Here is a 12,890-nt window from a genome sequence, read left to right on the forward strand (position 1 = left end):
AATCTGCTGCCCACTCTTAGTACTCCTGCACTGTCAACAAATGGGTTTAATGAACACAACTTATTACTTTTCATTAATTGTTTCTGAAGATTAAGCCGTCTGATGTCATCTGAAAAACATTTTTGTGCCTGCTTCACCAACACAATTTCTGCTGCATCGATATTGTCTGCCGACAGAATGTCGATCTTTCTTTCGGATTTCTTTTTATGACAATTGTAAACGAATCTAAGACAATAAGCTGTCACTCGAAGAAGTTTGTTTAATGAAGAAAATCGATTAATAATATTTTCATCTTTGGTAATGTCCACGACGGTACATATTGCAGTTTTTCTGGTTTCCGGAATAAGATTCAAATCTATTACTTCATCATTTTCTGGCCAATTTCATTCATCTTTTATTAGCCAATTTGGACCATGCCACCATAATGTATTTGAAATAAGATTGTCACCATATACTCCCCTTGATGGAATATCTGCTGGATTATCTTTTCCTGGAACAAATCTAAATTGCCCTTTAAACGTATCCTGAACATACGATACTCTGTTTGCTACAAACGTAGTCCATCTATTTGGGTATTGCCTTAGCCAATTTAATACAATTTTTGAATCTGACCATGCAATAACTTTACTATAGGTAATCTTTTTATTCTTCTGAATGTAATTAATCAACTTTATCAATAACACAGCTGCGCATAACTCCAATCGGGCTAATAATACCTGCTTAATAGGCGCAACTTTGGTTTTTGATGCTACTAGGGATATTGTAACCTTTTCTGCATTTATAACCTTTGTATATACAACTGCAGCATATCCTGCTTCTGACGCATCTGCAAAACCATGTAACTCGATTAAACTATTCTCTGAATGTGGTGTCCATCTTTTCATGGTTATTTTCTGAACTGCAGGTAATCTCAATTTAAATTCTTCCCATTGTGTCTGTAGATTGGGTGGGATCTTTGTATCCCAACTAATTCCTAGCATCCACAATTTTTGTATCATAATTTTTGCTTTAATGGTTACAGGTGACAACCAACCAAATGGATCGAATAGTTTTCCAGCATCACTTAAAATTGCTCTTTTTGTGTATTTTGAGCTGAATGACGTGGTATTTATTTTAAATTCAAACTGATCCAATTTAGGACACCATTTTATTCCTAAAATTTTAATTGCTTGGTCGTTGTTAAATTGCATCTCTAACCCTGGTTCAATGTCTTTTATCTGGATATTCGTCAACATTTCGGGTTCGTTTGATGCCCATTTTCTTAAATTAAAACCTCCCTTCCGCAATAATTGGATTAATTCTTCTTGTACTTGTTTACACTCTTTAATCGTATTAGCGCCTCCCAAACAATCGTCTACATAAAATTTTTCATTTAAGGTTTCACTTGCCAAAGGATAATTAATTCTCTCGTCTTCTGCTAGCTTAAACAACGTCTTGATGGCAAGATATGGTGCTGATACAGTACCATATGTAATCGTGTTCAATTTGTATTCTTTTATTGGTTTTTTCTGATCGTTTCTCCATAAAATTCGTTGAAGATCTCTATCATCATGATGAATCAGTATTTGCCGATACATTTTTTCAATGTCAGCCGTAAAAACTATTTTAAACATTCTCCACTGCAATAATAGAATGAATAAATCCTTTTGTAATGTAGGACCTGTCATCATAATACTGTTCAGTGATTGTCCTGATGTCGTTTTTGCGGACGCATCAAACACCACTCGAAGTGTTGTTGTCGTGCTGTCTTCTTTAATAACTGCATAATTCGGCAAATAATATACCTTTGTCTTTGGTTTCTCATTAACTTCCTTCATGTGACCCAGCTTGATATACTCTCGCATAAAGTTCACATACTCTTGCTTTAGTGCTGGATTCTTCTTAAATCGTTTTTCCAATGAAAAGAACCGTTTTAATGCCATCTTTCTGGATTCACCTAACGTTTTTCGATCATTTTTCAGTGGTAACCTAATGATGTATCGTCCTGTTTTATCGTGGGTGCAAGTTGAATCATAATGTCGCTCACAATGCCTTTCTTCTACTTTGTATTGTATTTGTACATTGTATTTCCTTTGGTTCAGCATACCAAGGATCTGCTAACTGCAATATGCGACCATTTTCCTGGCGTGAATTCTGCATTTGGCATTTTTGATGTGATTTTTGGTAACACTATTGCTTCGATATGACAGCTCTTATTTTCATCATGTATAGATTGAATTTCTAATGAACATTTGGCTATAACGCTTGTTGTTTGTCCATTGATACCTTTTACATGAGTTTGATAATTGGTCAATGGTGCTCTGATTGATCTTGCTAATTGTTCTGTTATTATACAAGATTGTGATCCTTGATCAAGAAGCTCGTATCGGATTAACTTGTTTTTTAGTCCTTATAATTACCATTGCTGTTGCTAGTAAAACAGTTTTTTCCTTTTGGATGTTGTACGACGCTGCCACTTCGGTCTCTGTGGTGTTCTTCAATGTTGGCATCCTCTGTTTACTTATGTTATTTGTGAATGTTGGTTTGCCCTTAACTTGTTCATGAATAAGTTGATGGTGTTTTTTGTCGCAAATTGCACATCTTTTTTTATTCAAGCACAACTTACTAAAATGCCCACTCTGAAGGCAATTAAAACATAATTTGGTGCTCATAATCTTTTCACGACGTTCCGGCACCTTCATATTCAGAAACTTTGACCATCGAATTAATTGGTGGTCACCATTACACACTAAACATAGCGTATGTATTGTATTTACATGCGTTTTTGTATTTACTGCTGTTGGTCGAAAATTATTCTTATTTTCGCGATTTGTGTCTCGAATTGCCTCCAATCCTCTAACTCTGCTCTCGATAAACTCGTATAAGCTGCTCAATTTTGGTATTTGTGTTGATGCCCCTCTTGAATGTTGGTATAATTTTCTGGTTTCACCATCTAATTTTGGAAGCAGTATCTGTATTATTAGTGGATCCCAACTTGACGTGTCCACATTTAAATTACGTATACCATATAACACTTCTCTAGAAGAATCCACTACTGTTTTTAAATCCTGTGCATTCTCGTTTCTTATAGCTCTGAGCGACAATAACTTATTGATAAGATTGTCCACAAGTATTGCTGGATTGTTGTATCTTTGTTTCAGTAGTTCAACTGCCGCTGTATAATTGTTCGCTGTTATTGTTAAATGATTGATAAGTCTGGCGGCTTCTCCCCGTAGACTTCCTTTTAAGTACTGCATTCTTTCTACATCCACTAGATTATGGCTTTGTTGAACTAACCGGTCGAACAATTCCTAAAATGGACACCACTCTTCAAATCTGCCATTGAATATTGGTACATTCAACGGTGGTAGTTTGATATTGTTACTTACGGTTGTTCTAGTTTCTGAAACGTTTTGACTGCGAACGTTCAGTTCTTCTTGTAACTGGATATATACTTCTTCGTATATCGATTCCAGTTGAATGAAATCTCCTTGGTCTATTTCATCATTGTTAAACAGAGATTCATCGTTTAATTGTGAGATCTTTGCCCAACAATTCTTCAATTTCTCCAATTTGAACTGTAACGTTTCAATACTTTTCGTTAAGTCTATTGTCTCTTTGATCTGCAACAGACTTGTACTTAAGATTGCTAAACGTTTGTTCGTAATATCACATGGCCCGGTGATGGTGACTTCGTCATTGATACTTATGTCTTGATTCCTTAGTGACAGAGCTTCTTCTTGCCCTCTTATAACTTGATGCCTTGAAACTTGAGCTTCCTTTTGCTCAATTTGCCTTATTATTTCCAATTCATTATTAAATCGATTTTCGATTTCATTCCGTCTTTGTTGTAACTGGCCATAGTAATTTTTTGTGATATATTCATGATCAGGCTTCAAATTCTTCATCAGATTATCATTGTTGTCTTCAAATGCGTCCCATTTCTGACGCAAATTTTCCAAACGTGTCTCAAAATACTGCTTTGAATATCTTGTAGAAGAATCCTTTTTAAAATTTATCCAGATCCTCTGGATCTCACCTTCAATGTCCTTTTGATGTTGGATAACTTGATCTATCTCTTCGATCTCCATGATGTCCTCTGTTAGTATTTGATTTGATTTGTTGAGCGCCTCGGTACGCTTCTGCTTGTTTCACTTCGATGCTACGTTTGCATTCACTTCACTCCGATGTTAAAAGCCTCGGTACGCTTGTATTAACTTCACTCCGATGTTAAAAGCCTCGGTACGCTTGTATTAACTTCACTCCGATGTTAAGAGCCTCGGTACGCTTGTATTAACTTCACTCCGATGTTAAAAGCCTCGGTACGCTTGTATTAACTTCACTCCGATGTTAAAAGCCTCGGTACGCTTGTATTAACTTCAATCTTAGACTTTAAGTCTCTTTGTTAGGTATATTTGAAACTCTTACCACTGGTGGGGGAAATTTCAAAAATCCGGCTCGAAGGACCAAAAATGAACAAAAATGTTCATTAACAATCTTTATATACCTTACCACTGGTGGGGGAAGCAATAAAAGATTGGTGAGACGTTGATTTACTTTCAACAACTGATTTTATTTAAATTGATTTGTTCTTTTATACAAAATAAAATGCAACCGTAATTGCAAAACATACAATAAATAAAATAGCTTATTACTTAATTCGCACAAATTGCTTAATAAGCAATAGTTGCGAATGCTTTACTTATGACCTAATTTTTACTTTTTGTTTAACTCATGACCTAGTTCTTAATTTTTTGTTGATTCGTCAACATTAAGAAAGCAAAAAAAAAAAGAAAGTTGCGGTTTTTACTTCAAGCTATTGAATATTAATTAATGGCTGAACGATCAACTCTTTTTAGGCGGGAAGTAATGGATAGAAGTGCGAGATTTCTTTATCAGACTTTATCAGATTACTAAAAAGAAAGTTGCGGTTTTTACTTCAAGCTATTGAATATTAATTAATGGCTGAACGGTCAACTCTTTTTAGGCGGGAAGTAATGGATAGAAGTGCGAGATTTCTTGCTAAGGGATTAACATGTTCTGTCAGCCTTTTATTGTGTTTTTTTCTTATATTGTCAAATTCAGCTTTAACTAGGGGAATTTGTAGATCTCGGTGTATACTCTCATACCTAATATACCATGGGGCACCAGTGATAATTCTTAGTATTTTTGACTGAGCTCTTTGTATAATTTCAATATTTGAAGCACTAGTATTACCAAATAGGTGAATACCATAAGTCCATATTGGTTTTATGATGCTGTTATACAAGAGTACTTTATACTCTAGGCACAGGGAAGATCTGTTATTAATGAGCCAATGCATAAAAATTGCCGTATCATCGGCAAACGTTGTGGTAACAACTGAACTACTTATCGGGATATCAGATGTGTAAAGTACATACAAGATAGGGCCAAGAACACTTTTTAGTGGAACGCCAGCTTCTAAGCTTTGCACCTTTCACTTGAAAGCTACTATTTGCAGGTAATGAACAGCGTATCTTATATATAAGCCCATTATGCCATACTTTATTAAATACTTGTTTAACATCGAGGAATACCGCGGAACAATATTCTCTGAGCTCAAATGCGTGTCTTATTTTTTCGTTATACGATTCACTTGCTCAATAGTTCCATGTTTTTCCCTAAAACCAAACTGGTGAAAGGTTATTTAGTTTTGAACGTCAAGGAACAGTTTTAGCTTTGAAAGCAGTGCTCTTTCAAAGAGTTTATAAAGGCATGGCAGTAAGCGTGGGATCTTTACCTGATTTATGAATCATAATAATCATGGATGTTTTCCACTCTATTGTGTAAAAGCCAAATTTAATAATAACATTAAAAAGTATTCTTATAAAATTTATAGCCAAAGCGGTAAGTTTTTTATCATGATGGGTGAGATATTATCATATCCCGGTGCCTTTTTGCAATCTAACTTGTTTGTGATTATTTGAAGAAGATCATTGGCCGTGATATTCATGTCAATAGATGGTGCATGTAGATCCTGAGCGGGAAAGTCATAATATCCTGTTGCAAGATTTGGTTGGAACATCTCTTCTAGGTAATCAGCAAAAACGTTGGATTTTTCTTTATTACTTCGCGCCCAGTTTCCGAGAGAGTTCTTATTGGAGAATCGGATTTTATGGTTTTTGCCATTTGGACATAGGTTTCGAATATAATTATATTGCCTGACATTGGTTTCCTTGCTTAATACAGATCTAAGTCTCCTTTGGGCAATCCTTAAATAAGTTTTTCGTTAAAGGGGACCTAGATTTTTGCCATTCATGCCTTAATCTACGTTTTTGTAAAACTAAATTCTCTGTCTCTATTTGTAAGTACGTTATTGGATGTGTAAATTTTATTGTCTTTAGGGATGGAGTTTTCTGCTGCTGAAATCAGAATTGAGTTTAAAACCGAGGTTGCATCCTCAATATGCGACTTACACTTTATCTTGTAATTTGTGTGTAAGTAAAATTAATGTACTTCTTATATTTGAAGGCTATAGGAACAGTCATATAGCTGAGGATCATCAAGTAAGCAAAATATAACTGGAGAATGGTCAGAAGACAAATTGCAGCTTGTGTGTGTTGAGATAAAATTTCTGCTTATGCCTTTAGTCACTGCGAAGTCTATTAGGTCTGTTATTTTATTGTTAACAGCAGATCAATATGTTGGCTGCCCAAGAGATATTACTTCTAGTGCATTTTTTCTATTTAGAATGGAATTGTGGAGCTGTTTTCCTTTTGGATTACAGAGCCATGAACCCCAATACGTGTGCTTGGCATTGTAGTCTCCCGTCGCAAGAAATCTAACCAGGAATAACCAAGAATAAATAACCAGGAATAGAAAAGAAATTTTTATTTGTTAGATGTGTTTCTGAGCAAAGCATTACATTCAGACTTTCTCGGGACAAAAAATTTATGAGTTCAAGTTTATGTTGGCTTAAGCCGTTTGCATTCCATGTACAAATTTTTAAAGTACTCATTTATTAGACAAACACATTTGCATTAATTGCAAACCATTTAAGAGTTAAGCTTTGGGTGAGAGTAAAGATCATCATTTCCAAACTATTACTTTGAACTGGAGGGACTTGTTGATTGTCATATTTAACGACATTTGCATATGTAGCACCTGGTGTAACAGGCTTAGAAGTTAAAGGTTGAGGTACTTCAACTAATTTCATGGTTTTGCTTCTTGTAGGATTACGCACCGCTTCCTTCTGCAAAGCTAACCTGTGCTTCAGTTCTTTATAAATAGGACAGCCTCTGCAGAGTTAGTGTGATTTCCACTGCAGGTGCTACATTTTTTGGAGTTGGTATCCTTTAATGCTTTTTTATCGCATTCGGAACTACGCACATTGTATGAAAAGTGCAATTTGACTTAGTATGGCCATACTCTTGGCAGTTTGTGCAATGCACCGGACAATTTCTTTTGTGGGGCTCCTCAATGCTAATTCTGCGGTGAAGTAAATATTGTAGGTTATAAATAGGATAGCTCTCATTTTTTTTAAGCTTAGTAGCTTCCGGGTGAAATTCAACTTTGAACATAGGTTGTGGGATTTTATCTTTGTTAACAATGTTTATAACTGCTCTAGCAGTAAAGCCTTTTTCGTTTAGGGCATTTGTTATCCCAATGGGTTCTACATCTGACTCAATACCTTTTATGACGACAACAAGGCCTTTACTATTCTTCAGTTGGTATGTGTAGTAAGATTTTTTGCTGTCTTCGAAATATGACCCTAAAATTGTTTTCAGTGTCGATTTGGATTTTGGTTTCGTGTATATTGTCCCTAGTTATAGGAACAATATGAAACGTATTATTTCCAATCAGACGTACAAGGAATGTAACTAGGTTATTTGAGCTGCGTTCACGCAGGTAGATTGGAGGCGGTTTAAAATTTTTGGTAATAGGCTAATTAGCCTTCTCTGTAGTTTCAACTAATTCAGCAAATCTATTACCAGAAAGAATGCTTGTAGGTGCACTATCTTTTATAGTTTCAGTTATTTTAGCACCTTTTCAATTGCTTTTTTGAGGACTAAGTTTTCGTTTCATTATTACATAGCATTTCATTGAAGGAGGAAGGATGTATGGTGTAGTATGTGTGAATGTATGAATGAGACCCGAACAACCCCCCAATGAATGGTGGAACAGCTATGCCTGTAGGAACTTGGTCTCGGGTCTAGTGACGACCTTAATAGCAAACTGTGGATACCAGGCGACCTCCGCTTTCAATTTGCCTTCTGTCGGTAAATGGCCTCTGCCGACGGCGACTTTATACTTCCCTAATACACGTGGGATATCTTATGGATATATTTAATGAACAAAATAAAGGGAATGATGCTACCCTTATCGCATCAAACATTACTGCTGTCGGGCAGGTAAAAAACAACGACCATTCGACTGCTGTGTCACAGGTCAGTGAACGTTTTGTAGATGATGCTGTTGGATACATTTGTAAAAATATACACGCTGTGGAAAATGTTGTTTTTCTACAGTATACTGATGCTAGCAGCACAGAAACTGAAGGGTCTGATGCTGCCTCTATTGACATTGATGAAGTCAGTCTTTGTTCTGAACAGTCAGGTGCTACCGTTGTCAATGTCAGCATGGAAGGGATCAGTTTACATGACCAGAAAGGTTTTGTAAAACTGAACTCAATGCAAAAGAGGAGATTCAAGGCTTATATGAGCCAGGGACACTCTAGGGATGTGGCACTAGACATGGTGTCTAAACTCCCACCTCGTGCGCCAACTAAAAGGGCTTTATCTGACGACATGGTCATGCCAGCCGGTAAGAAACCAAGGCAGAACATCTCGATTCAGGGATCGAGCAAACCTACATTTAGCCAAGTAGCCAGTCAGGTCAAAGGGATCAAATTAGGGTTTGTTCCTTTTGATTTGGCTAAGTGCCCCCTAAACAGGAAACAGATTACACAGCTACAGGAGGGCATTATTGAGACTGCCATAGAGTTGACCTCAGACGAGACTAAATCAGGTAGATGGTTCCATCTACCAGTAGAGGCGCCATCCAAAAGAGGCTTTCGATGCGGGCACCTTTGGGTGGAGCATCATCAACACCAAAAGAGCGCCGGAATGAAAGAGGGCCACGAAGAGCTCGACTTCAGAGGGAAGTCGAACACTCTCTTAATAAAACCCAACTAAAATGAACACCATAGGGGTGTTACAGGCGAACCTGCACTACGCGAAAGGAGCATCGGCTACTTTGTGTAGGAACTTCGCCACAAAAGGACTGGCCAAAGCGCTTATCCAGGAGCCATGGACAGTCGGTGGGCATATAAAAGGCCTTCAGCATCAATCAAGTAAATTGATATATAGACGTGACATAGAATCGCCTAGAACTGCTATACTAGTAAATAAAAATGTTAACTGTATTCCAATTCCAGATTTTATCCAAAGGGACTTGGTGTCGACCATTTTTGAGGTCCTGACGGAGTGCGGAACACGAGAGATCGTAATAGCATCGGCCTACTTTCCAGGCGATGCATATGAAGCACCACCTGAAGCAGTCACGAACTTGGTAAGTTACTGCAAATCTAATAATTTACAATTTATAATTGGTTGCGACGCTAATGCGCACCATACCTTATGAGGCAGTACTAACATGAATAGAGGAGGGCAAATTCTTGTAGAATACTTTAGTAGTAATAAGATCAGCATATTGAACAATGGTTCTGAACCAACTTTTATTAATGCTATTAGAAGAGAGGTTCTTGACTTTACTCTTTCTAGTCAATTTATCTCCAATTATATTGTTAATTGGAGGGTCTCAAAGAAGGTTTCATTATCTGACCACCGACATATTCATTTTGAACTGCCGTGTCAGATTTTACATAAAAATTCGCCAGCTGCACGTAAGCGTATCAACTGGGAAACTAAAGATTTCCTATCCTATCCTTAGCTAGTAAGGAAGATCAATTACTGAATTAAATCAGTCATATTGATGAACTTGTATTAGCAGCAGATCAAATAAATTCAATTATCTCTCAGGCGCATGAAGATGCATGTAAGGTTGAATCACGTACATCCTGACGGGATGTGCCATGGTGGAACAACAGGCTCGAAAAAATGCGTATGGAGGTTAGGAAATTTTTTAATTTAGCTAAGCGATCAGGGGTGTGGGTAGACTACAAAACGTGCTTGACTGCGTACAATAATGAGATTAGAAAATTTAAACGGAAGTCATGGAAAACTTTCTGTGACAGTGTTGAGAACACTTCGCAAATGGCTCGCCTTCATAGAATGTTGAGAAAGGCTCTTTCAAATTACATTGGTCACTTAAAAAGAGTGATGGTCTCTACACAGCGAATTGCAGGGAAACTTTGCAATATTTACTACATGTGCACTTCCCAGGATCGATCTTATGTGATGCATCCATAGATAGGCACACGTTAGATATGAACAACCAGACAATCGATTAAGATCACTATTCGGTATCATTTTTGACATTGATAAAATCAGATGGGCAGTTAATTCTTTCAGTCCCTTCAAGTCACCAGGAAATGATGGCATCAATCCATTAAAGGTTCTTTTTAGCTCTAGCCTATGGTGGAAGTACATACCTAAATCTTGGAGAGAAGTGAAAGTGGTTTTTTACCAAAAAATGGTAATAGCTTAATCGTATAGACCGATTAGTCTCTCATCCTTCCTCCTGAAAACCATGGAAAGACTTATAGATATTTATAATTGGTTGCGACGCTAATCTGTTATCACCAATGCACTGATAACACCGTATTCCTACAAAGGCATTCTTAAATTCTCAAAATGTAACTTGAGGTTGATAACGGGTTTCATAACAGGTCATTATGGTCTGAAATATAACCTTCATAAATTACAATTATCTGCTAACTCGGAATGCAGATTATGCCTCGAAGATGAGGAAATGACCATGCACATTCTTTGTGACTGTCCAGCTTTAATAACGCACAGAAGAAACCTCTTTCATGTGGAATTTCAGTTCTAGATTTTGTTCACAAAGCTTTAAAGAGCTAAGATATGTGTCTATTACCAGTTAAGCATTACGTTTACTTAGAATGCTTATCTCGTTACAGACAAAATTATATTATTTTCATATACATTATTTTCATACACTTCACATATAATGTTTACAAATTTGCATAACTTTATTCAATGCACAAATCCAAAGATCTTCCCAAACTTGGCAAATGTACAATCAGTACATATACACATTCATGACACACATGCATAACTGCTTGAAACAAAAACAACTAATAAAGTCATGCAAAATAGACACCTGTATATTTCATAAAAAAAGCAACAATCCAAAACAAAAAAATATATACAAGCAACTTCATAGTGGAAACAAATGTATATATACATATGTACTTGCGCACATATATTTATAAATACGTTTGCCAAATACCATAGACAAAAGCATAGGAAAGTACGCAACCTAACAAAAGAAACAAAAATATTCAATATGTATTTAGAAATACATTGTGACCGAAAAGTTTTCGGAAATTCTCATTTAAAATTCGCGCGCTGTATATTTTTCGATATTTTAAGTTTATGTAGTTTGGCAGCACTGTCCTTAATTACTATGCCAAAAATGAGCGCGATCTGTCAGACAGTTCGTTTACGGCAGCTGTTAAACCAGTTCACCTCAGTAGTGCGTTGCGAAAAAAACAATGGAAAAAAATATTGATCAAAGAGTTTGCATCAAATTTTGTGTTTCGAACGAATTTTCGTGTGCAGAATCGTTGCGAATGCTACAAAAGGCTTATGGGGAATCAGTTTTATCGAAAACTCAAGTTTATGAGTGGTACAAAGCCTTTCAGGACTGTCGTACGACCGTCGAAGACATGCCGCGTTCTGGACGACCTTCGACCTCTACCACCGACGAAAACATTGAAAAGGCAAAGGAAATCGTGTTCAAAAATCCTCATGTGAGTGTTAGAGAGATAGCACGAGAGCTAGGCATCGGTCGTGAGATGGCTCGTTTGATTTTGGTGGACAATTTGTGTATGCGACGTGTCAACGCTCGGCTTTTTCCGATTCACCTCAATTTGTTCCAAAAACACCATCGTGGACAGGTCTCGTTAGACATGCTTGATCGTGCCAATTCCGATCCAACTTTCATGGAACGCATCATAACGGGTGACGAGACATGGGTCTACGAGTACGACATGCAAACAAGCCAACAATCATCGGAATGGAGAGGAAAAGACGAGCCGAAACCGAAAAAACCACGCCAAAGTCGCTCGAAAATCAAGGCAATGCTGATTGTTTTCTTCGATATTCGTGGTGTGGTGCATCATGAATTCGTCCCTGAAGGACAAACAGTCAATAAAGCCTATTATTTGACTGTTTTAAGACGTTTGCGTGAAAATATCCGCCGTAAACGGCCTCAATTGTGGAAGGATAATTCATGGATTTTTCATGACGATAATGCTCCCTCGCACCGAGCCAACATTATCAACGATTTTAAGGCCAAACATTCAATAAATACCATCGAACAGCCCCCGTATTCACCTGATCTTGCACCGTGTGACTTTTTCCTGTTTCCCAAACTCAAATTACCACTCAGAGGAACGCGTTTTGAATCCATAGAAGACGTAAAACAGAATTCGCAGAGGAAACTCAAAGCCATACCGGAAAGCGCCTATAAAAAATGTTTTGATGATTGGAAGAAACGTTGGCATTTGTGTATCGCTTCTAATGGAGCATATTTTGAAGGAGATAAAATAAATATTGATGAAGATAAAGAATTTTGCGTTTTATTTAAAATTTCCGGAAACTTTTCGGTCACAATGTATACATACATATTTTCTATCACTGCACAAGACAGAAATACAAAAAAAAATCAGCAATATTAAATCCACAAACTCATAAAAAATAGCAACAATGCAACATATTCGCATTTTGATTTGCGGGCTACTT

General features: G+C 36.9%; 2 protein-coding genes across 2 annotated transcripts in view; both read right to left on the bottom strand.

Moving 5' to 3' along the window:
- Window positions 1-383: 383 nt before the first annotated feature.
- LOC119677199 lies at window positions 384-1,922 on the bottom strand. The gene has a single exon (XM_038088471.1). It carries the CDS (start codon window positions 1,920-1,922, stop codon window positions 384-386), a length of 1,539 nt encoding a protein of 512 aa, XP_037944399.1.
- A 100-nt stretch (window positions 1,923-2,022) lies between these two features.
- Window positions 2,023-12,890, bottom strand: part of LOC119677201 (zinc finger protein 729-like) — a 16,713-nt gene continuing 5,845 nt past the window's right edge. The window contains exons 16-18 of the mRNA XM_038088472.1: window positions 3,369-3,956; window positions 2,841-3,290; window positions 2,023-2,133 (exon numbers count right to left, since the gene is read on the bottom strand). Coding sequence (XP_037944400.1) covers window positions 2,023-2,133; window positions 2,841-3,290; window positions 3,369-3,956 — 1,149 coding nt within the window. The remainder of the gene's footprint in view (window positions 2,134-2,840; window positions 3,291-3,368; window positions 3,957-12,890) is intronic.

Source organism: Teleopsis dalmanni, chromosome 2 (assembly GCF_002237135.1).
Source record: "Teleopsis dalmanni isolate 2A chromosome 2, ASM223713v2, whole genome shotgun sequence".
NCBI lineage: Eukaryota > Metazoa > Arthropoda > Insecta > Diptera > Diopsidae > Teleopsis > Teleopsis dalmanni.